The sequence below is a fragment of the Odocoileus virginianus genome, chromosome 14 (genome assembly GCF_023699985.2).
Source record: "Odocoileus virginianus isolate 20LAN1187 ecotype Illinois chromosome 14, Ovbor_1.2, whole genome shotgun sequence".
Taxonomy (NCBI): domain Eukaryota; kingdom Metazoa; phylum Chordata; class Mammalia; order Artiodactyla; family Cervidae; genus Odocoileus; species Odocoileus virginianus.
The window spans coordinates 32,696,289-32,721,279 of record NC_069687.1 but is presented as its reverse complement, the minus strand read 5'-3'; the positions used below and the strand labels follow the sequence as shown (position 1 = coordinate 32,721,279).

Below are 24,991 nucleotides of genomic sequence, written 5' to 3'. Positions count from 1 at the left end.
AGGTAGGCATTAAGTGTGTAGAATCCAAATTTCATCTCTCTGAGGAAAAGAAGATTCCAGAGAACAAACAAGGGTAGAAAGAAACAAAACTCTAAGATAATCCCTGTTCTTTGCCATCTAGTCTCTTCAATGATTAAAAAATGCTCCTAAAGATAATCAAATATTTTTTTAAATAATCACAAATGAATTTTTGTCTTCCTTAAAAGGCCTTTACTATAACCTTTCTTATATAGGTACTAAGATTCTCAATCAACTTTGAAATGCCTAAGGCAGTCTAGTTGAAAATATCAAATCTAATTTCTCTAACCTTCCCTTCTGTTCAGCAGCCAAAGGCTAGCTCAGCTGTGCGAGATGCTATAGCTATGTTTTTAAAATAGAGGTTAGTTTTTCTCTTTCTTTTCCTCATTTTGTTCGCTCAGTGTTCACAGACCCTGAGGTTCCTCAAAAAACTACTTAAGCAAACAAACAAACTAGAAGAAAAGTCAGGATCAAGTGGGAAATTTCTGACTTTTTTTCTTCCTTACTTAAGGGAAGGTCTTCTATCTTTTAAATTACTGTCCAAAGTAACTGAGGAAAAGAGGCCACATTTCAATAATACCAGCTCAAACCAGCTTTATTTCAACATGCTTGGGTGAAAGAGTGTCAGTGGTAATATGCTAGCACAATTGCATACACCATGTCCCTCCCTTGACTTATTTATATGAGGGAAAAAGGAAATTTTATTAGTTATTCTGCAACAAAGTATAGTAGTTTGATGAAAAATCACAAAGCTAATAACAGTTTAAAATGTATTTCAGAGCATTTCCCAAAATACTTGGAATTTTGAGAAGACTTAAAATTTCCTATGTTTCTTCTAAATGTAATTACTTTAAAAAAAATGATAGGTCATCTCAAATTACATCTTGTCCATCCCTTTTCTCCAATGCTTATTCCCCACATAAAATAGAGTAATGAATGCTTTTTACACAATATATAAAAATTCTAGGGTCCCCTCTTACACAAACACAAAAGTGAGCTTATAAACTCAAGATCAACTTATATTCTGGAATTTATCTTAAAAAAGAGGCTATGCACATTACTCAAATTACAGAGAATTAGATGATAAATGAGGATATACGTTTTTTTTCAACTTGAACAAACAAAATTAGACTACAAAGGAAACATCTAAAAATAATTTCAGCAAAACTGTAAAATGTCTACAACAGCATTGAGTAAAATTAGTAAATATTAGACACTTGTCATCTGCTAGTTGAAGAGCGTTGAGATTCTCTACCCTGAACAGAAAAAGAAAAATTTTCAAAAAATATGACAATGCAGTGTGCAACTAAAACATTTTTTAAAAATTTGCTTCATATGGCAGTTCTATTTCCAGCTTTTTAAGAAATCTCCACACTGTTTTCCATAGTGGCTGTGCTAATTTGCATTCCCACCAACAGTGTAAGAGGGTTCCCTTTTCTCCACACCCTCTCCAGCATTTATTGCTTGTAGACTTTTGGATAGCAGCCATCCTGACTGGCGTGTAATGGTACCTCATTGTGGTTTTGATTTGCATTTCTCTGATAATGAGTGATGTTGAGCATCTTTTCATGTGTTTTTTTGCCATCTGTATGTCTTCCTTGGAGAAATGTCTGTTTAGTTCTAACACACCGAGGAAACCAGATCTGAAAGAGACACATGCACCCCAATGTTCATCGCAGCACTGTTTATAATAGCCAGGACATGGAAGCAACCCAGATGCCCATCAGCAGACGAATGGATGAGGAAGCTGTGGTACATATACACCATGGAATATTACTCAGCCATTAAAAAGAATTCATTTGAATCAGTTCTAATGAGATGGATGAAACTGGAGCCCATTATACAGAGCGAAGTAAGCCAGAAAGATAAAGACCATTACAGTATACTAACACATATATATGGAATTTAGAAAGATGGTAACGATAACCCTATATGCAAAACAGAAAAAGAGACTCAGATGTATAGAACAGACTTTTAGACTCTGTGGGAGAAGGCGAGGGTGGGATGTTTCAAGAGAACAGCATCGAAACATGTATATTATCTAGGGTGAAACAGATCACCAGCCCAGGTTGGATGCATGAGACAAGTGCTCGGGCCTGGTGCACTGGGAAGACCCAGAGGGATCGGGTGGAGAGGGAGGTGGGAGGGGTGACCGGGATGGGGAATACATGTAAATCCATGGCTAATTCATTTCAATGTATGACAAAAACCACTGCAATGTTGTAAAGTAATTGGCCTCCAACTAATAAAAATAAATGGAAAAAAAAAAACAAATTTGTTTCAAAAATAAATATGGAAAATATAATTGTTTTTCTTTTTAAATATATTTACTGTGAAGATTACAGGACAGTTTTTAGTTATTAGGAAATTAATTATACAGATTGTTAACATTCTCTAACTGAAAACAGTGTTTGGTTCCCTATATACGTTGTGAGCTTGGCATTCCAGCATGTAACTATCGAAGGATTTATTTCGGAGAAGGCAATGGCAACCTGCTCCAGTACTCTTGCCTGGGAAATCCCATGGACAGTGGAGCCTGGTAGGCTACAGTCCATGGGATTTCGGAGAGTCGGACACAACTGAGCGACTTGACTTCACTTTCACGCACTGGAGAAGGAAATATCAACCTGCTCCAGTATTCTTGCCTGGAGAATCCCCAGGACCAGAGCCTGGTGGGCTGCTGTCTGTGGGGTCGCACAGAGTCAGACATGTGAATTAGTAGCAGGGATTTATTTAGTTTTTTAAAAAATTGTGAGAAAATCATACTTCATTGAAGTAAACGACTTCAGGACAAACCTAACACAACCACTGCCTGTGCCAGGTCAAAAAAGCAAACAACTAAATGCCGATGTTAAGAATATGAAATGCTGTCTTCTATCTAAATTAAAACTCAAGAGAGTAATTAAGGACCTTATTTTACCAGTGTGTGGCATTTCCAAAGAAATGACAATTCTGGTGTTTTTGTTCCTTAATACTTACACTGACATTTCTTACAACAGGTATTTGAGGACCAGGTTTTTATTTATTTTATTAAATTAATATTTATTGGAATATAGTTGCTTTACAATGTTATGTTAGTTTCTACTGTACAGCAAAGTGAATCAGCTATCTGTATACATATATACTCTCTTTTTTGGATTTCCTTCCAATTTCAGTCACCACAGAGTACTCAGTAGAGTTAAAGCTATAGAGCAGGTTGCCATTAGTTATCTATTTTATACATGGTAGTGTTACATCCAAAAAGCAAGAGAATTCCAGAAAAACATCTATTTCTGCTTTATTGACTATGCCAAAGCCTTTGACTGTGTGGATCACAATAAACTGTGGAAAATTCTGAAAGAGATGGGAATACCGGACCACCTGACTTGCCTCTTGAGAAACCTATATGCAGGTCAGGAAGCAACAGTTAGAACTGGACATGGAAAAACCGATTGGTTCCAAATAGGAGAAGGAGTACATCAAGGCTGTATATTGTCACCCTGCTTATTTAACTTATATGCAGAGTACATCATGAGAAATCCTGGGCTGGAAGAAGCACAAGCTGGAATCAAGACTGCCAGGAGAAATATCAATAACCTCAGATATGCAGATGACACCACCTTTGTGGCAGAAAGTGAAGAGGAACTAAAAAGGCCTCTTGATGAAAGTGAAATAGGAGAGTGAAAAAGTTGGCTTAAAGCGCAACATTCAGAAAACTAAGATCATGGCATCTGGTCCCATCACTTCAAGGCAAATAGATGGGGAAACAGTGGAAACAGTGTCAGACTTTATTTCTTTGGGCTCCAAAATAACTGCAGATGGTGACTGCAGCCATGAAATTAAAAGACGCTTACTCCTTGTAAGGAAAGTTATGACCAAGCTAGATAGCATATTAAAAAGCAGAGACATTACTTTGCCAACAAAGGTCTGTCTAGTCAAGGCTATGGTTTTTCCAGGAGTCATGTGTGGATGTGAGAGTTAGACCATGAAGAAAGCTGAATGCAGAAGAATTGATGCTTTTGAACTGTGGTGCTGGAGAAGACTCTTGAGAGTCCCTTGGACTGCACAGAGATCCAACTGGTCCATCCTAGAGGAGATCAGTCCTGGGTGTTCATTGGAAGGACTGATGCTGAAGCTGAAACTCCAATACTTTGGCCACCTCATGCGAAGAGCTGACTCATTGGAAAAGACCCTGATGCTGGGAGGGATTGGGGGCAGGAGGAGAAGGGGACAACGGAGGATGAGATGGTTGGATGGCATCACCGACTCGATGGACATGAGTTTGAGTGAACTCCGGGAGTTGGTGATGGACAGGGAGGCCTGGCGTGCTGCAATTCATGGGGTCGCAAAGAGTCGGACACGACTGAGCAACTGAACTGAAATGAACTGAGTGTTACATGTCAATCTTAATTTCCCAATTCATTCCACCCCCTCAACATCATGGTATCCATACCTGGTTTTTAATGACAAAAATACAATTAAATAAAAGAGGTGGGTTTTGGCCCCTCTAGCAAAGTGTCCAGCCTCTTTATCCATCCCAAAGAACGAATTTGTTAATCTTCTTACATTTCAAGAAGATTTAAAACTTGAGAAAAAAAATCAAAGGGGCAGTTTAAAGTCCCTTTAGGGGACCATTTTACAATATAAACAGAAAACAATGCTGTCTGATGTTAACAACCAAAAAAAAAAAACCCAGACAAATCCTAAATCAGTAATTTAAAAGGCCACTTTAATGTGTACGGTTTTGTCCCTATTTGAAGCTCTCTTTTCATCCATCTATTAAAATGGATCTCAAAATCTTTTACCTGACTTTCTGAAGATAATTCAGTATATGGTAAATTCTATTTCCTTAATGAACTCACTCTTCTGTTTGTTTTTTTTCACTTGCTCATCCCTGAAACACTCTGGTTTCCCAGGGCTCATCTCCTCTAAACTTTATGCCCTTTTCTGTGATCAAACTAATCATCAACCAACATTTCAACTGTGAACCATAAATACTTCTCCCCAAAACTGTGCTTTTTTTCTTCTAAAGCACCAAAGTTATCTACTCATCTGTCTACTGAACGTCTCCACCCAGACATCCTAAAGGTACTTTAAATTCAACATACCACCGACAGACTCAGTGTCTTTCTTCTAAAACCTTTTTTTAAATCATAGGGAACATTAATCCAGTCTCCTAAATTATACATATACAAATAAATACTATATCTTGGAAATCTCACCGTCACACTTCAATAAAAATTAACTTCTAAAACCTGGTTCTGAATGTGTTATTCCTTTGCTTTTAAAAAAAAAAAAAGGCCATAAGATAAAGTCATTTTCTTATCATGGTATGCTGCTGCTGCTGCTAAGTCACTTCAGTCGTGTCTGACTCTGCGTGACCCCACAGACGGCAGCCCACCAGGCTCCCCCGTCCCTGGGACTCTCCAGGTAAGAACATTGGAGTGGGTTGCCATTTCCTTCTCCAATCTGTGAAAGTGAAAAGTGAAAGTGAAGTCGCTCAGTCGTGTCCGACTCTTAGCGAAAGGACAGAAGCCTACCAGGCTGCTCTGTCCATGGGATTTTCCAGGCAAAAGAGTACTGGAGTGGGGTGCCATTGCCTTTTCCGTATCATGGTATACAAGGTCAGTTTACCTTTCCATCTCCAGATACTCCTCTCCTGCCTTACTCCTCAGACACACCTGTGCTCTACAACATCCATTACTCACACTTTCCAAGTAGACCATTCATTCATTCATTCAATAAACAAGCGCCATCTATGTGCTAGGCACTGTTCTAAGCACTGGGGGTATTGCAGTGAACAAAACAAAGTTTCTGCCCTCATGGGCTTACGTCCTAGTGGAAGTAGACAGATAAAAAACAAATATATAATAGGTGAAGTGTGGTAAGTGCTATGGAGAAAGAGATCTAGCTAGAAAAGCAGTTCAGAGCAACACAACAAACAGAATGATCTGTACACTTAAGACATCCAATCCACATGTCTTTAAAAACAATCATACTTCTATATCCCTTAATTTATTTACATTTCAATTTTATTTTAAAAATATAACCCCATGAATAATATTGAGAGGCACAGTCATCAGCAGCCATTAAAAAAATAAACATCTTACTTCTGGAGTGACCAATCATAATAATTTAATTTTTTGAGATTAAAGTTGAAGACTTAATTAAGTTAAGACTTAATGTAAGTCCAGGTTTGATGCATGAGACAAGGCACTCAGGGCCAGTACACTGGGATGACCCTGAAGGAGGGGATGGGGAGAGAGGTGGGAGGGGGTTCAGGATGGGCCACATGTACACCCATGGCTGATTCATGTCAATGTATGGCAAAAACAACTATGATATTGTAAAGTAATTAGCCTCCAATGAAAATAAATAAATAAAAATTTTAAAAAAGAGTGCTTTTCTTTGATTCCAGTGTTTCAGCTGGCTTCTGGATGCACCCCAACAAAGTATTATTTTGTGCTGGCACATTTCAAATTATTTCATGAGATTAGAATCTATAAAACTTAGGCACTCATCTAGAATTAGTCTCATCATCAGTTCACTGTCTCTAACTAACTACACTATGGTTTCAAATTTAGGGCCTACAATTTAAGACTCCATAGTAATACTAGAATAGTAGAGACAGGAACTTTTTGCTGGTAATTTAAAAACAGTGGTCCAATGGTCCGAATCATGTAAGTACATGGTATGTCTCAACTGTTTACAACGAGCTCAAACAACAGGAGAAACCTACAGAAGAGCAATGCTTAAGACAAAGGATATTACAAAAGGATCTGACAGTGAGCCAAAGAAAATCTGCATAGACATTAATTGGCCTGTTTTGTACTCAAAATATAACAATGATTTGCCTTCCCATCTAAATAATAATACATACTTTAAAAGACTTTAAAGGAGCTCAGATTTTCCTCTGGGAATCTTCACTATTATTGTATTACATACGGCTCCAGTCTCTAGATATCAATGAATGAATGAATGCCTGCATGCTCACATGCTGGTGTTTTACTACTTACATACATAGGTAAAAAAAAACTTAAGGGGGTGGGGATTTGGGAGTTAAATCTGAAATGCTTTAAACTTCCAATAACTAAACAGAAATTAAACTCAGTGGAAGCCACACCTTACCTCAATGACAACTCTGACAAGGAAAATTCTGCCAGAGATTTCAAATAATGATACGCTTCATCACATTCTGAGGGTATAACTTTTCACTCTGTCCATAACCCCTGAATCCTTACAAACACGCACACTGTGGGAAGCTTCTTTCTGCATGCTACATGATGATCTGCCTCTCCTCTCCTGAAACTGGTTGGCAGAGAAGGTAAACACCCCAGGCCCAGCTGAAATTCTGACTATGGTGTGTGCCCATAGGAAATACTGGGTCAGGAGAGGGGCAAGTGTAGGCAAGCCACTCTGCAATGTACTTACTAATAATTTCTGTGTTGGAGGTAAAAAAGCAGCTACCACTGCACTGTAAGGGCAAGAGCTTATGTTCTGCTTCAAAACCAAAACCAAAGATGGCTAAGAGGCAAGCTTCACTTTCTTCTCAAGGCTGGGAGGAAAGAAAGTACATACCGCATCTGTGATGTCTATTTCATACACCCTTTGGAAAGTCCTGCGCTCAAAGAAAACAAGTTTGCCGCTGCCACATCCTCTTTGAACAGATGTCCCAGTGACTACGAGTTTATCATCTGGACTGAAACAGCAGTCAGTCCTGCAGACAACACGAGTTTATAAGGTTAGGCTTCTGATCCCACAACAAAGGAGCAGTAATGAGTGAGTTAAATAAAACATAAACAACATCACTGTAACAAGAGACAACTCTTACACAGGGTTTATAATACATCAGGCACTTACATTAAAATCCCCATTTACTGAAGAGGAAACTGAGGCGGAAAGAAGTTAAACGAATCTTGTCCAAGATCACAAAAATAAGTGGTGCAGCCGGGGTTCGAATTTAGTCTGACTCCAGAATCTGTGCTCTAATTTCTAAATATTATAATATCTTTTATTGTAAATAGAGTGTGAGAAAAAACTCAATATTGACATAGATCCTGTCTACACAAATAGACAGTGTATGACTAATGTCTAAGTGGTAATGATTTTGACCAGTTTGAGAACTATTTTCATCAGCACTACCTCTCAGATAATTTGAGTTTTGTCAAGTTAAGCACCGAGCAATGAGGAGCAGCCTGCACTGCTGGAACCTAACTGATGGCTATGATTCAACGGCTCTTGAGGATGAGAGGTCCGGCTGACTGTGAATAACCTAAGACATGAGCCAAAGACATTATGTAGTTAGCATTACTTGTAGCAGGCACTCGGCTCAAAACATTCATATTGGCTATAAATTCACATTTGTTTGTCCATCTGTTTAACAGATAAACACCATGGGCCACAGGCCATGCTGGAGTTAGTGCTCTGATATTATACAGCTTCCTCCATTTGCTGCTTCCATTACCATTGTGCTCTCCTTCCTGGTCATCATTTAATACAGATGTGAAATTTTATTTCAACCAAAACAGAAAATTTTGCTTAGGCACCAACTGTGGGACTTAGACATCAAATCCCAACCTCAGCTGCTCACAGAAAAATCTTTAAAGCTTCAGTTAGCAGAACAGAGATTACAGTGTTCACCTACCCAGAGCAAGACAGTCTGAATAAGTGAAGGTTACCAAATTATTGATTGGAATGATGATAAGAAAAAATTGAAGAAATAATACATAAAGGTTCAGTAACTATGAAAAATTGCTTTTATGGTTGTTGTTCAGTCACTAGGTCATGTCTGGTTGTTTGATATCCCATGGCCTGCAGCACGCTAGGCTTCTCTGTCCTTCACTATCTCCCAGAGCTTGCTCAGACTCATGTCCATCGAGTTGGTGATGCCATCCAACCATCTCGTCCTCTGTTACCCACTTCTCCTCTTGCCCTCAATCTTTCCCAGCATCAGGGTCTTTTCCAATGAATCAGCTCTTCACATCAGGTGGCCAAAATACTGGAGCTTCATCTTTAGCATCAGTCTTTCTAATGAATACTCAGGGTTGATCTTCTTTAGGATTGACTGGCTTGATCTCCTTGCAGTCCAAGGGACTCTCAAGAGTCTTCTCCAGCACCACAGAGAAAAAGCATCAATTCTTTGGTGCCCAGCCTTCTTTATGGTCCAACTCTCACATCCATATATGACTAGTGGAAAAACTACAGCTTTGACTAGGTGGACCTTTGTCAGAAAAAGGATGTCTCTGCTTTTTATTATGCTGTCTAGGTCTGTCATAGTTTTTCTTCCAAGGAGCAAGCAACTCTTAATTTCATGGCTGCAGGCACAGTCTGCAGTGATTTTGGAGCCCAAGAAAATAAAACCTGTTACTATTTCCACTTTTTCCCCATCTATTTGTCATGAAGTGATGGGATCAGATGCCATGATTTTAGTTTTTTGAATGTTTAATGTTATGAGGACTCAAATTTTAAAATAAAGGTAGGCCTACTCTGTCATCTATTAAAAGAACAATCCTTGAAAATGTTTTCACTATCCCAAGACCCTATGTGTGCATACAATGTATATATTCACACACAAACACATGAACATACATCATTTCAACTTCAAAAATAAAATCTTAAATTCTGAAGAATGTACAAAATGAAAGAAAAAATACAACGCATCTTTCAAAAAACCTATTTCAATCACTCTCTAGTCCCTTTTCTAGATGATCTAAGACATATACTATAAGTTGACATGAAGATGAAGAAGTTACTTTACAATTCTCCTGTGCTTATCAAATATTAAAAAGATGCTACTTACATTGGGAACATTGTGGGAAGACCCGAGGCAGAAAAGAGTGGCTTATTAAACTGTCGGATGTCCCATAATTTTAATGTATCATCACCTGATAGAGGAATGAGAAGAAAAAAAAAGACAGAAAATAAATTTTGCCCCCCAAAAAAGAACAAGTTCCATGTTTAGAATTTGCTAAACTTAGTATATAACCTTAAGCATAGGACAGGTGAGAGGAGGGGAGGGAGGGAGGGAGGGAGAGAGAAAGGAAAGAGGCAGGAGGGAAGGAGGAAGGAAGGGGATGCATATAACATGTTTTACTGTTTAACTGGGGAGCCTGAGAGCAGGAGCTGTGAGAACAGTAGAAAGGTACAGGATAATGAACTAGCCTCCTAGAAATTACTTTCCAGATTGATGTAGCATCTGTAGGCTAGGAGGAACCCTGGAGAATCTTCTCTAAAGAGTGACTGTCTGTGAAGCAGATGGTAGTTTCCCTGTGGTGTATTTGTGCAAAACTTGACTTCTTAAGAAGATATTAATTTAACAACCATCAGGACTGAAAATAGTGCAATTCACAACAGATTCTTTTTCCCACTTGTGTGTGGGTGAAACTATCCATTAACATTAATGAGGGTGAGCCATGTGATTCCATTCCCTGCAGGGTAACTCAATCTGTGCCTCTCATTCTTCACTTTGCTGGGGAGTACAGCTTTTCCAAGCCATTTAAAGTATAATGAATATTCTTTAAAGAATCACTTTTGAAATATTTCTATAAGGCTACTAACTAATTCCTGTCCATAATGAAAGCCAGAACTCTTATAGGTAATACCTTTGCTGTTCTTGCTCCCCAGTGTCCACAGCTGAGACCTGCCTCAATCCCTGGGGTCCAATAAGGAATTAGTATCAGATGCAAGTGAGGTGAGAGGAGAGGTCAATAAAAATCCTCATTCTTTCTCCTTCGATCCTGCCTGAAATCCAACTTTTGGCAGGTGCACTAATCCACAACTGGCTAGATAAGCACAACCTGCTTATACTGGAAGAAATTGGTAACATCCATGTTTTTGCTTTCAGCCTCTTTGAAAAAGGTTATCCATCCTCACAATCCTCAAATAAACAGAAAACATTAATCTGTATTAAACAGTTTAGCTAGCCTGGCAGGTTCTGCAGCTAGCAGGAGCACCTCACAACACCCTGGGGACTCTGCTGAACAGAGAAACGTCCATCTGGCATATTCTATACATCCAGGAAAGAAAATGATGGACTACAGCAGATATGTTCTGCTGATGACATGTTACCCAATAGCTAGTATAGGGTGGAAGGGGAAAGGAAAGATTATCACTAAAATGTCTTTGACTGAAATGGAATTAATCTCATACTTATAAGGCAGTAATAGCCAACTGAGTAGGGCTGACCTATTTCAAACTCTACAGGAAGAATTTTTAAAGTATGCTCCTCTCTTATTCCCCTTGCCTCTCCCCACTCTACCCGGGAGATTTGGATGTACCCCTCTAGAGATGGAAGAATGAGTTACTGTGAGAATTTTCAAGTAGTGCACTTACCATTTTAAAAACCTTCCTGGAGATTCAGATATACTCTTGGGCTAAAAATCACTGCTGGTAAGTAAAGAATATAGCACGTGCATGTGTGCTAAGCTACTTCAGTCGCGTCCGACTCTTTGTGACCCTATGGACCACAGTCCCCCAGGCTTCCTATCCATGGAATTCTCGAGGCAAGAATACTGGAGTGTATTGCCTATACTTGCCTATACTGGAGGGTTGCCATGCCCTCCTCCAGGGGATCTTCCTGACCCAGGGATTGAACCTGCGTCACTTATGACTCCTGCACTGGCAGGTGGGTTCTTGACCACTAATGCCACCTGGGAAACCCACAAAGAATAGAGTATATAGTATTAATTAAGAGTCATCTGAGGAATCAGATAGCAGGTTAGACAACAAGATCCTACTGTATAGCACAGGGAACTCTGCTGAATGTTATGTGGCAGCCTGGATGGGAGGGGAGTTTGGGGGGAAATGGATATATGTATATGTATGGTTGAGTCCCCTTGTTATCCACCTGAAACTATGACAACATTGCTAATTGGTTATATTCCAATACAAAGTAAAAATAAAACAAAACAAAAAATAGGTTAGAACTGCCAAACCAAAATATATATATTTTTATGCATATCCATTTTGCCATGTATACCATAAATAGAAAATGCATGTACATGTGCTCTGATTTTTAATATTACATGAGGGTAAAATATATAAGGCTTCCTGGGAAGAAAGAATTGGAATGGACTCCCCAAGGGTAAAGGAACATGGACCAGTTAAACTAAGTGGAAAGCCATGCTATGTCTGTCTTCCTTGCTTTCACTAAACCCTATCAGTTCAGTTCAGTCGCTCAGTCATGTCCAAACCTTTGCAACCCCATGGACAGCAGCATGCCAGGCCTCCCTGTCCATCACCAACCCCCAGAGTTTACTCAGACTCAGGTCCATCGAGTCAGTGATGCCATCCAACCATCTCATCCTCTGTCGTCCCCTTCTCCTCCCGCCTTCAATCTTTCCCAGGATCAGGGTCTTTTCTTCTTTCAGGAAAGGAACTCTGTTGTGAGGTCCACAGTTTATACCAAGCACCTAGTATAATGCTTAGCTCAGAGTGGTGATTCAACATACAGAAGTTATATGAAAATGAAAGATGTGAATAAACTATGTGAGAGAATAAATATAACATTGCTAGATTCATTTGGTCTACGGAATAAAGACTAAATCCTTCATGTGATATTTAAGGTCATCTATAACATGGCTCCAACCTACTGAAGCCTGATTCTCTCCTCTCCCCAAAAATAGGCCTACTAGAAGAGTCTCAGGCACACCCCACACTTCCCCCTAACACTTTGTTCATAAGCTATCTTTATTATTTTCTTATTTCCTTGTATACCACTTATTCATTTGAGAAAGATTTAGCAAAAAGTTAGAAACAACCTACATTCAACCATATAAGTGTGGATAAGTAAACTTGTCAATACAATACGATCACAGTGGACTACATAACTATTTAAAAAATAACATCCAGATATACAACTTTTATTAACTAAATTGAGTTAGTGTTTAAACTGAAAAAAAATCAATGGTCGGTAAATAGAAGAGTTTGAAATATCAGACCCAGAACTATAAAATAATATAGAAAGAATATAGAATATCATCTACAAAATTCCATAATGTCAGAGGTCATCCTTGGAGGTTCCAAATACTGATGAAATTTGGAGGTAAAATTGAAACTTGGGCAAAAAAGTACATATTTTCTAAATTTTACCTGGCAATTTCCAATAAAATAATATTGACATGCTGAAAATGCATTGTAATGAAAAAAACTAGACTGGCAAAGGCCATTAACAAAAGCACAGCTAGCTTTACTAAGTGCTAAGATATTAGTGTGATCTTTGTTAGCGCTAAATATGATCATTTTATATATAGAAACGCATCAAGAAGAAAGCTTTTAACCTACCTCCACGAGAAGCAAGGACAGTACCATCATAGGAAAAAGTCACGCAAGAAGTATCTGTGCCTGGGTCATGAGCTTGTTTATAGTGGAATTTAGGATGAACCTGTTTGCAAAGACAAGCAAAGTGCTAACTTCTCATCTGAATCCCAATCAGAACAGTTTTGTGGCAAGAATATTTTATTTTATCATCCAGAAAATGATACATAATAGCTATAATTTCATCTGAATATAGGTTTTTTTTTAATTCTGGAAAAATTCAAAGGGCTTTTAAAACATCCATTTGCTTTAATAAGAGAAAGGAAGAGACAAGGTTAAAGTTCTAGTAGGAGGTATTTTTCAGACTGCCTCAGTAAGCTCTGAGCAACACAAGATTAGCCCCACACTGAGTTCTTCTTCTTATAAAGTTTTAGGGACCATTTCCTATAGTTATCTGAATGAATAAATATAAATAAAAATTACTAATGAATATATTATTAACTCAAAAAATATCATCGTATTCCTAGTATATGTCAAGCACCATGCACACGGTTGTTAAGTCTTGAAGCATCTTTAGTGCACATGTAGGATCACATGTAGGATAAGGCTGTGGATAATGATGACAGCTAACTTTACTCAATGCTTACTATATCTTAGGCACTATATCCTTCACTATCTTTTGCCTATGGTGTTCTCAATTACTCTACAAGATTACCTTCATTTTACAGTTTAGAAAACTAAGCACAGAGAATTAAGTACCTTAAGTACCTGTACCTAATGGAAGTTCTTGACTTAAATTCTTACTTATGACCTTACTAATACTGCTAACTATATTATTTATATATTGTCTCTTTTACAAAACTGTTATTTCTTGTATCACCAAATGTGTGACTGGGCCTGTGGCAAAAATAACGATGATTAAGCGACTTGAAGCATTTAGTCAGATACGCAGTTCTATATGAGATCAATGATTGTAATAATGTAACTCTAGATATAGGAAGAAGAAACAAGAAGAAATATTTTTCCTGGACTATAAAAGACTAGTAACATCCTACCCTCGCCTTCTCCCAGAGTCCACAAGTCTGTTCTATACATCTGAGTCTCTTTTTCTGTTTTGCATATAGGGTTATCGTTACCATCTTTCTAAATTCCATATATATGTGTTAGTATACTGTAATGGTCTTTATCTTTTTGGCTTACTTCGCTCTGTATAATGATGTAAAGTAATTAGCCTCCAACTAATAAAAATAAATGGAAAAAAAAAAAAAAGACTAGTAAGACAGGTAGGAGACCCAGAGACTTGGCTACTGTTAGCAGCTTACCAGGTGGTGCAGTGCTAAGGAATCTGCCTGCCAAAGCAGGAGATGCAAGAGACGGGTTCAATCTTGCATGCCAGTGATGGGTTTGATCACTGGGTCAGGAAGATCTCCTGGAGTAGGAAATGACAACCCACTCCAGTATTCCTGCCTGGGAAATCCTCTGGACACAAGAGCCTGGCAAGTTACAGTCCACTGGGTTGCAAAGAGTCAGACACAACTGAAGTGACTGAATATGCACATATAATATACCAATCAGGTGGGATACAGAACATTAAAAGGTACAGAACCCATAGTAGTCATATCATATAAACTTCAGCATGAACCCAACAGCAAGCAGGCAGTTTCATTTTGATTGAGATTTTTATATCAAATATGCTCTTCAATTATTAACTTCACTTTGTTCAGTCACTAAGTATGTCCAACTAGGTGACCCCATGGACTCCAGCATGCCAGGCTTCCCTGTCCTCCACTATCTCCCAGAGTTTGCTCAAGTTCATGTCCATTGAGTCAGTGATGCTATCTAAACATCTCGACCTCTGCCACCTTGTTTATTGTGGAATTTAGGATGAACCTGTTTGCAAAGACAAAGAAAGTGTTAACATCTCATCTGAATCCAGACAAGAAGAGTTGTAGCAGGAATATTTTATTTCATCATACAGAAATGATATATAACAGCTATATGTAAATCTTAGTTTCACCTGAAGATAGTTTTTTTTTATTCTGGAAAAAATTTCAAAAGGCTTTTAAAATATCCATTTACTTCACTTTAACCAATAAAAAAAGTTTTATTCCATGAAATAAACTGGATAACCAAAGGAGATCTTAAATTTGCATAAAACATCAATATATGGACAGTCTACAATGAAAAATACCCCCACATTTTGAAAACAAAGTCAACGTGATTGAAAAACACTTCTGGCATAATATGGGAAATCTAAAACTACAACTTCTCCTTTAACACTTTTTATAATCATCACAGGCAAAGTACATCATTCTTTAAGGAAGTTAAGATTGTTAGCTCCTTTATACAGGCTTCCTATTCTCAGAAGTGCCTTATGTTAGACCTGGAGAACATCAAAACTTTCAAATACTCACAGAGATGGGAAATGCAAACACAAAAACCTAGTTTTAAAGGCCCTCTCTGAGATCACACGGTACAAACTTCCAACTGGTAAAGTCACCCTTTCTGAGCAGATGGTCACAGAGCCTCCAGGAGTGAGAACTCATTACAACACAAGCAACATCAGTGCATTTGTCTGGGTGGCTCTAATTCTAACACCTTTCTTAAACTGGGTCCAAGACTCCCTTCCTTCTAACATCTCCTTGTGAGTCCTGGCCCTGCCTTCTTTGGCTATGCCAATCCTAGTTTTTCCTCTCTAACAGAGACTGTCAAATTCTCAAAGAAAAATAGGACGTCTTCCTCAAAGTCTTAAATATACCATTTTCTGTAATTTCTAAATAATCCAAATACTCTATGGTGGTAACCACAGACTAAACCATGTAAACCATGAGTTTACATCCAGCAGACTCCAATAACTTTCTATCGCTCTAGTATATATCTACAATCTACAAGCCCTCAAAAGCATCAAAACATGCTTTGTAATTAATAAAAGCAGTGGAATAAACTATCTTAAATCAGAGAATTTAAATAAATTGCTAGGCTGAAAACTGGGGAAAATTCAGTAGAAAGAAAACTGGTCCTAAAGCCAAGTCAAACTGACCTAAAATTTCAGCTTACTACATTCTAGTTTGACCGTGGTCAACAGGCTTAATATTTCTGTTTCATATTAAATAGTTTATTAATCTTGCAAATAACATGCCCTATATGTCTTCCCACTCTTACTCTTTTCCTCCAACTCCCAAAGAGACTGAGTTGCATTTAACTTACTATCTCCCTGCCTTGTGTACACAGCATACATTTATTCAGTCTGTAGTGGGCACCTCCTTTCAGAAAGTTGCTGAAATGCAACGATGCTACCAAAAATCAAACTCTGAGAGCAAGATGAGACAAATGTTAGGCTATCTAACAAACTAGGTGTACTAACATTTAACTGTCTTCTCAAATCTACTCCTAGGTCCCCCTAAATAGACAGGGGATTCAACAGATTCACTGAGAATCTATTTTTAAGCTTAGTTATAATCAAGCTTAAAAATAGCTGGAGTGCGAAGTCAAGTGGGCCTTAGGAAGCATCACCAAGAACAAAGCTAGTAGAGGTGATAGAATTCCAGTTGAGCTATTTCAAATTCTAAAAGAGGATGTTGTTAAAGTGCTGCACTCAATATGCCAGCAAATTTGGAAAACTCAGTAGTGATCACAGGACTGGAAAAGGTCAGTTTTCATTCCAATCCCAAAGAAAGGCAATGCCAAAGAATGTTCAAACTACTGCACAATTGCACGCATCTCACACATTAGCAAAGTAATGCTCAAAATCCTCCAAGCTAGGCTTCAACAGCACATGAACCGAGAACTTCCAGATGTTCAACCTGGATTTAGAAAAGGCAGAAGAACCAGAGATCAAGTTGCCAACATTCACTGGAACATAGAAAAAGCAAGAGAATTCCAAAAGAACATATACTTCTGCTTCATTGACTATGCTAAAGCCTTTGACTATGTGGATCACAACAAACTGGAAAATTCTTCAAGAGGTGAGAATACCAGACCACCTGACCTGCCTCCTGTGAAATCTGTTTGCAGGTCAGGAAGCAACAGTTAGAACCTGACATGGAACAACGGACTGGTTCAAAATTGGGAAAGGAGTACGTCAAGGCTGTATATTGTCACCCTGCTTATTTAACTTACATGCAGAGTACATCGTGCAAAATGCTGGGCTGGATGAAGCACAAGCTGGAATCAAGACTGACGGGAGAAATATCAATAGCCTCAGATATGCAGATGACACCACCCTTATGGCAGAAAGCAAAGAGGAACTAAAGAGCCTCTTGATGAAAGTGAAAGAGGAGAGTGAAAAAGCTGGCTTAAAACTCAGCATTCAAAAAACTAAGATCATGGCATCTGGTCCCATCACTTCATGGCAAATAGATGGGGAAACAGTGATAGAATTTATTTTCTTGGGCTCCAAAATCACTGCAGATAGTGACTGCAGCCATGAAATTAAAAAAACACTTGCTCCTTGGAAGAAAAGCTATGACCAACCTAGATAGCATAAAAAAAGCAGAGACATTACTTTGCCGACAAAGGTCCATCTAGTCAAAGCTCTGCTTTTTCCAGTAGTCATGTATGGAAGTGAGAGTTAGACCATAAAGAAAGTTGAACGCTGAAGAATTGATGCTTTTGAACTGTGGTGCTGGAGGAGGCTCTTGAGAGTCCCCTAGACTACAAGGAGATCAAACCAGTCAATCCTAAAGGATATCAGTCCTGAATATTCATTGGAAGGATTAATGCTGAAGCTCCAAGACTTTGGCCACCTGATGTGAAGAACTGACTCATTTGAAAAGACCCTGATGCTGGGAAAGACTGAAGATGGGAAGAGATGGGGACAACAGAGGATGAGATGGTTGGATGGCATCACTGACGTGATGGACATGAGTTTCAGTAGGCTCTGGGAGCTGGTGATGGACAGGTAAGCCTGGTGTGCTGCAGTCCATGGGGTCACAAAGAATTGGACACAACTGAGCAACTGAACTGAACTGAACTGAAGCAAAGGTACCACATATCTGTATCATCTGTTGACCTAGCATCTCATTAGTGTTTCTTCCATAAATAACAATGTGATAACCTACCTTCCAGAAGGAGAGTTGCAATTAAAAAATCCTGGGAAACAAGAGCTGCACTATTATAATACAAAATAAAGCAGCTTCTATCTGTAGGGTTCTAGAAAATTTCATTAATTCTTAGAGGTGATAAAGACAGTGATTAAATAATAACTAAAATGGGAAAGTCTTTTTGAAATGTCTAGCCTAGTGCCTGCATATGACGGTCAGTCAATTTAACATGTGCTCCTACTTCTTAATTTCTGAGCACCAAAGCCTCGTACATTAATTCCTTGATCCAGGATAAAAAAACATTTGCAATGGAGTCAGGGAGGCAAAGCGGTTAGTCCCACAGTCTGGTGTCAGACGACTCAAGCATGAATTCTAGCTCTACCACTTATTAGCTATCTAACAGTCTGGAAAAAGGAGGATTGATAGCACTACCTACCCCATAGGGTTATTGTAAAGGTAAAATGAGAAAGTTCAGGTCAAGTCCTTAGAAAGGAGACTAACAATAAGTGCTGGCTAATAATAATGGTATTGGGAACCTGCTGTGTTCCAAGCACTGTGCTAGGTGCATGAAATAGACTATTTTTATTCCTCATGCAAATCCTTGCAAAGTAGGTACATTTTTCATTTCATAGATAAGGGAATAGATTCAGAGAGGATGAGTAATCATTTTAGGCTTAAGGTTAGTGGCAGGACTCATGCCACCTTGGTTGAATTTCAAAATCGTATCTCTTTACCTTGAAATTGCTTGATAAAGAAAAACTGAAAATATGCTGTATCACCTTTAAAACAGAGTTTAAAAGCAGTAAGCATTCTTTCAGCAGCCTTTCTGAAGAGCTCAATTTTGTGCTCAGAAACATTTCTTCTACCCCTCAAATCCAAGAATAAAATCTTTTTTTAATTAAAAAAAAAGAAGAGACCTGAGGAAAGACTGGGAAAGGGCAGGAGGTGAAGGGGATGACAGAGGATAAGATGGTTTGATGGCATCACCAACTGTATCGCTGACTTGGTGGACATGAGTTTGAGCAAGCTCCAGGAGTTGGTGATGGACAGGGAAGCCTAGTGTGCTACAGTCCATGGGGTTGCAAAGAGTCAGACACAACTGAGTGACTGAACTGATAATCAAGCAATTCCAATCAATTCTATATTTTCAATCTCATGTTAGGGTTACTTGTTATACCAGTATTGAAAATGTTCCAGGATTCTTTTAAATGCCAAGAGTAAACAACAGAATAAATATAGATCAGCGCATGCATGCACGTGTGCTTAGCTGTTCAGTCATGTCCGACTCTCTCAACCCCATCGACTGTAGCCCAACAGGCTCCTCTGTCCATGGGATTCTCCAGACAAGAATACTAGAGTGGGTAGCCATTCCCTTCTCCAGGGGTTCTTCCCCACCCAGGGATCGAACTCAGTTTTCCTGCATTGCATGCAGATTCTTTACCCTCTGAGCCACCAGGGAACCCCCTGGTGCAGGCCTAGACTGAATATAATTTCCTCCTGTTTCTCTGAGTTTTGAGATATATAGTAAGGATTATGAGAATAATGTATACAAAAGTATAGGAACTGTCATATAAAGGTACTTTTCAGTTCCCTCTTCCCATTAAGTCTTCATTTCAATTAGAGAAAATTAAGACAATAAAACCTCCCCCAAAGATTCTGCAATTGTCTAATAAATATACTGTATGAACATGGCATTCCTAGAGGTAGAAGAGACGGGCAGACAACAAAGGTACTGCTTAATATCTACAATCAAAAAAAGACAGAAACAGAGAAGCAGGAGGCTGAAGATGGTCATTTCAATTAAAAAAATGATGATCTCTTGCTCTATTCCCATATCTGAACCTATTTTCAGATCAGAAACCAATTGCCTATAGAGGTAGCCAGATTCCTAAGAGGACGGACAGTGCTCCTCAGTGGGGCAGTAATTCTCATCCTTCCAAAAAGGGACTGGTGACTACAGACTGAATAAAACAGTAGTCCCAACTGTAGCCACCATGCTAACTGGGTTATCAGTATAGCTAGAGCAGATTAATAAAGCCTTGGGTTGACTTGGGCTCAAGGAGTTCCCTTTGGCCTGGCCAAAGTTTTCTAAGATCTACACTGCAGTCTGAGATTCTTCTCAGCCAGCCCTCCTTCATTGCTTCCCTCTTTCCTTCACAGGAGTCAGATCTGCATCACCACCTGATACTCTCCAGCTCCCCACACACTATTCCCTTACAGGAGATTTGGCAACAAGTCTTTTACACATCTAATGCTGCCTTAACATTTGCTTCTCTGAGAACCCTATCTGACAGAGGACATTAGCAAACAAGACACAAGCGGAGACTTATAAAGGCATATAGGTGAGGACTTGCTTTCTTGCTGCTTCTGGAACCCAGCCACCTTGTGAAAAATTGCAAGATGCTTTCTGGATGACCAGGGACACGTGTCCAGTCATCCCCACAGCACCAGCGGACAGCTAGCCAATAGCTGGATATGAGGGTGAGGCCAGTCTAGAATACCCAGCCTTGATGGAGCGGTTAGTTAAGTGCAGATGCAATAGAGAAGCCAAGCCAGTTCAGACCAGAAGATCTGCCCCCCAACCCAGAGAACTGTGAGAAATAATTAATGCTTGTTGTTTTAAGCTACTAAGTTCTAGGGGAGTTTGTTATGCAGCAAAAGCTAACTAACGCAACACATGAAGGATGTGAACAAGGCAGAGCAGACAGTAAGCATTATATGTGTCTATCATTATTATGAGTCAGGTGATACTATAGGAGCATTAATAAAGTTTTAAGAAGGTTAATTCTTGTTTCCCTGCCTTAGCACTCTACCAGATAATGTTCATCATAAACTAGTCCTACAAACCTGCAATTAAAATTAATTCAACTGTATCATATCTGTACTTTATATAATCATTACACTCCCCCTTTGCCTTTTTGAATCTGCCTGTGAGAACAAAAGTTCTCTCTAGTAATGTTTCTTAATCCTTGCTGGCATTGCTTGAGATAATTATTGTCTCTAGATAGTTGTACAGTGTTTTCATCCAGTTGTAGCCATTTCTTCTATATATTCTCTGACACTAAGACAATGATTCCAGAAGACAATATTAGAGTAAGAGAGGTGAATATTTAGAAGTAGCTCATTCATGGAAAACAGACAGAAGGGTTGTGTGCTTAAATTGCTTTTCTTTATGTTACCAGATGAATAACATTTCTGATCCTTTCTTTCAAGTAGGTCAGCTTCAGATTATTTCTTTCCCAGGCCCATCATCTGAACTCTAAGAACCCCAATGAGTCTTACAGCACAGCATAATATGTAACATCATGGTGCTTACAAGACGAACATACTCAATAAATATAGCAAATGATACCCTGAACTTTTGAGCATGTTTCAAGGAAACAACATATTTCATACCAAGTTGACAGTTTCCAAGTTCCTAACTTTTTTAGAAAAGATAATTATATTCCAGCCAAGATGTTTTCCCCTTTCCTCATTCCTTTCCTCTCTCTACCTCTCTTCCTTTATTTTTTAAAAATAAAGACAAAGGCAATGATATCTGACAAAGGTTTCTGGAAAGTCCATTTGTCATCTCTCATAAAATAGTGTGATAATAAAATTTTTAGGATCCATATTTACAACGTCAACCACATTTACTGAGGACCCATTAAACACACAACATAGAGATGACAAATGAAGAGACTAGAATTTTCTTAAAATGATTCACAAGTTGGGAAAGGAGAAGAAACACTTAAGACCTCTTATTCTTTCATAAAACATTTCCTGCATCAAACATACGCCAGGTTTAAAGGGCATCAAAATGACTAAGAACTGACTTCTGCCATAATGAGGACACTCACGGAAGGAGGGAGGGGAGGGGAGACCCCAAGCGAAGGGGGGGAGGGAGGAAGTGAGAGGGAGCACGTATGACCAGAGCCGAACTTTTCGGCAGGATTCTCCACTCTCAGTCCAGGTTCACTGCTGCAACCACTGTGATTTCAGAAAACAGTTATGACCTTAGCATTTATTCTTCAACTGCATTTGGCAAAGAGATAGCCCAGCCTCCATTCATCACTGGACAATGCTGCAGATTCATGTTGTTTGGTCATCTGAGACCAGGTGAAAGCAGTGCGCCACTACCTAGGGCTCTGTCTGAGGACCAGCTGGAAGCTGCAGCTGCAGAAGGCTCAGCCACCGAGCTCTGTGAGTCACAGGCAGAACATGATGCCACTGCTCTGGAATCTTCTGGCTCCCCATGTGCTTGCAACTTGAAATTCAAGGTGTTTACTTTAGTCTATAAAACAAACCCCTTATGGCTCGGGCACAAGTTACCTTCACATTAATCTCCCTTCTTATAAACCCGAGCTGAGATCAGCTGGTATCCCAGTTAGGCACTCGAGATTTATGCTTCAGAAATCTGGATGCAAATAAATGTTAGAGCCTTACAAAAAACTCCTGCTTTCAGAATTGCAAGAAAGCATGAAATGAAACTTTGGACTTTGATACTCCATTTCTAACCTCTGAGACATCATACAGAATCATTTAAAGATGGGGCTGTTATCTTATTAAAGCCTTTAAATATCTGGTATATTTTACTATTGTAATCTTAAGCAACGTTTAACTTTACTGGGGGAAAAAATGAGGCTAATACAGAATCTCATATAATATTTTGTAGCTCTCTAAATGAGGATACACCTATGTCACCAAGAGGAAAGATTTAAGAAGAAAGTCCCTCTAAAGAGAAGTCTCAAAGCAGGGTTTCCCAAAAGATGTTGTGTGTAACATCATCAGATCTAGGGGTGGGGGATGGGATGAGGGTCCTTCTGTAGCCAAGTAAGCCTGGGAAACCAGAGTTTATTTGCGTACCGTGGCCTTGTCTTGAAGATTCACAATGCACATTAGTAGATTAAAAGCCAGAGTCTTTTAAGTAGTAGTCCTAGAATAAATCAACTTCTCTAACATTTCCAAAGCTTATTTCACTATGGAACTGTTTTTTTGCCCCTCCTTCTTTTCAGAAAGTACTTACTAACATGAACAGAATTAACATTCTCTGGGTCTTAATTGGGGAAATATATATTTAGAGCAAAGGTCAGTAAACTTTTTCTGGAAAAGGCCAGACAGTAAATATTTTAGGCTTTGGGGACTGTAAAGCCTCTGTTGCAACTATTCACTCCTGCTGTGATAGTATGAAAGCAGCCACAGACAGTAAACAAATGGATGAGGCTGTGGTCCAACAAAACTTTATTTATAAAAAGAGGTGGCAGGCTGGATTCGGCCTGCAGTTTGCTGACCTTGGATCTACAGAGAATAAAAATCTTTGGGAGAGGCACTCAACCTGTCAAAATCACTGTTACATAAACTAAAAAGGCTTCCTTGTGACTCAACAATAATTTTAACTTGTAACACTAATGGTGATGGCGATAGTAATAATAATGACAGGTACATTTACTGAACATGCTGCTACTTGATGCAACATGAGATTTTCTAATTTCATTCTTAAAACAAGCCTCCTGTAATTATCATCTCATTTAACAACCAAGAAAACTGAGGCTTAGCGAGGTCACTTACCCAAAGAATATGACTAATAAATAGAGCAAAAATTGGAACCCTGATTCTAACTCCAGAAACTGTACTCCTTACTAAAACACCATTTTTTTACTTATTTATATATCTATATTTACATTTGCAGCCATGTTTTAAACTAGGCTGGTTTTGGGTTTGTATAGATTATTACTATAATAGCTCTAAATGAACTACATCTCCTTGCAATCCCAGGAAGGGCAATGCAAGGAGAGAGGTGAATAACATAAAGTAACTTTTTTCTTCTTCAAACCTCACTTTTTTTTTTTTACACTATTAGGGATTTCTGGGGAAAAAAATGCTATTACAAATTCCATCTAAGGCAGAAGCTAGCAGCCTTTCATCCATACAGGGTCAGTGAAAATCACAAACCAGTCATTTTTCAGCTCCTCTAGCCCTAGCCAATGGGATGTGGGACATGATAATATAGCTAATACAGTAAACGCTAAATTTATAGCATTTACTCTGAGCTAGACACTGTCCTAGGTGCATGGGATTAACCTCTTAAAATCCTTCAATAGCCTTATGAAATAAGCACTATTATATCTCTGTTTTTCAGGGAGCACATGGTGGTGCAAAAAGGTAGTCATGTGGTCAGTCAGTGGCAGAGCCAGGATTTGAACTCAATCAGCCTGGCTCCAGGGCTTGCACCTTTAACCACCACTATAATCATACATCCTCATGGCTCTCCTGACTTCAGGCTCCCTCAGCTTCAACCCCCATTTGCAACTAAGGTGGACCTGGATTCTGTGTAGCACCCTTGCTCTGTCCTTACTAAGCCAGTCCGCTCCTCAATCACCAAGGGAATCTGAAGGTGAAAGGCAGGAAAGTGCAGCAAGAGAGTGAAGGAGGGCTAGAGGGTGAGCAAACACAACAGTTTTTTGGAAACAGATAAAGCCACTGTCCATAGTAGTAGCAGTAGTAGTAGTGAAGTCGCTCAGTCGTGTCCGACTCTTTGCAACCCCATGGACTGTAGCCTACCAGGTTCCCCGTCCATGAGATTTTCCAGGCAAGAGTACTGGAGTGGGTTGCCATTTCCTTCTCCAGAGGATCTTCCCAACCCAGGGGTCAAACCCGGGTCTCCCACACTGTAGACAGATGCTTCACCGTCTGAGCTACCAGGGAAGCCACTGTCCGTG

General features: G+C 39.1%; 1 protein-coding gene across 1 annotated transcript in view; it reads right to left on the bottom strand.

Moving 5' to 3' along the window:
- Positions 1-24,991, bottom strand: part of WDR70 (WD repeat domain 70) — a 276,786-nt gene that overhangs the window by 36,646 nt on the left and 215,149 nt on the right. The window contains exons 11-13 of the mRNA XM_070476595.1: positions 13,279-13,378; positions 9,797-9,881; positions 7,576-7,714 (exon numbers count right to left, since the gene is read on the bottom strand). Coding sequence (XP_070332696.1) covers positions 7,576-7,714; positions 9,797-9,881; positions 13,279-13,378 — 324 coding nt within the window. The remainder of the gene's footprint in view (positions 1-7,575; positions 7,715-9,796; positions 9,882-13,278; positions 13,379-24,991) is intronic.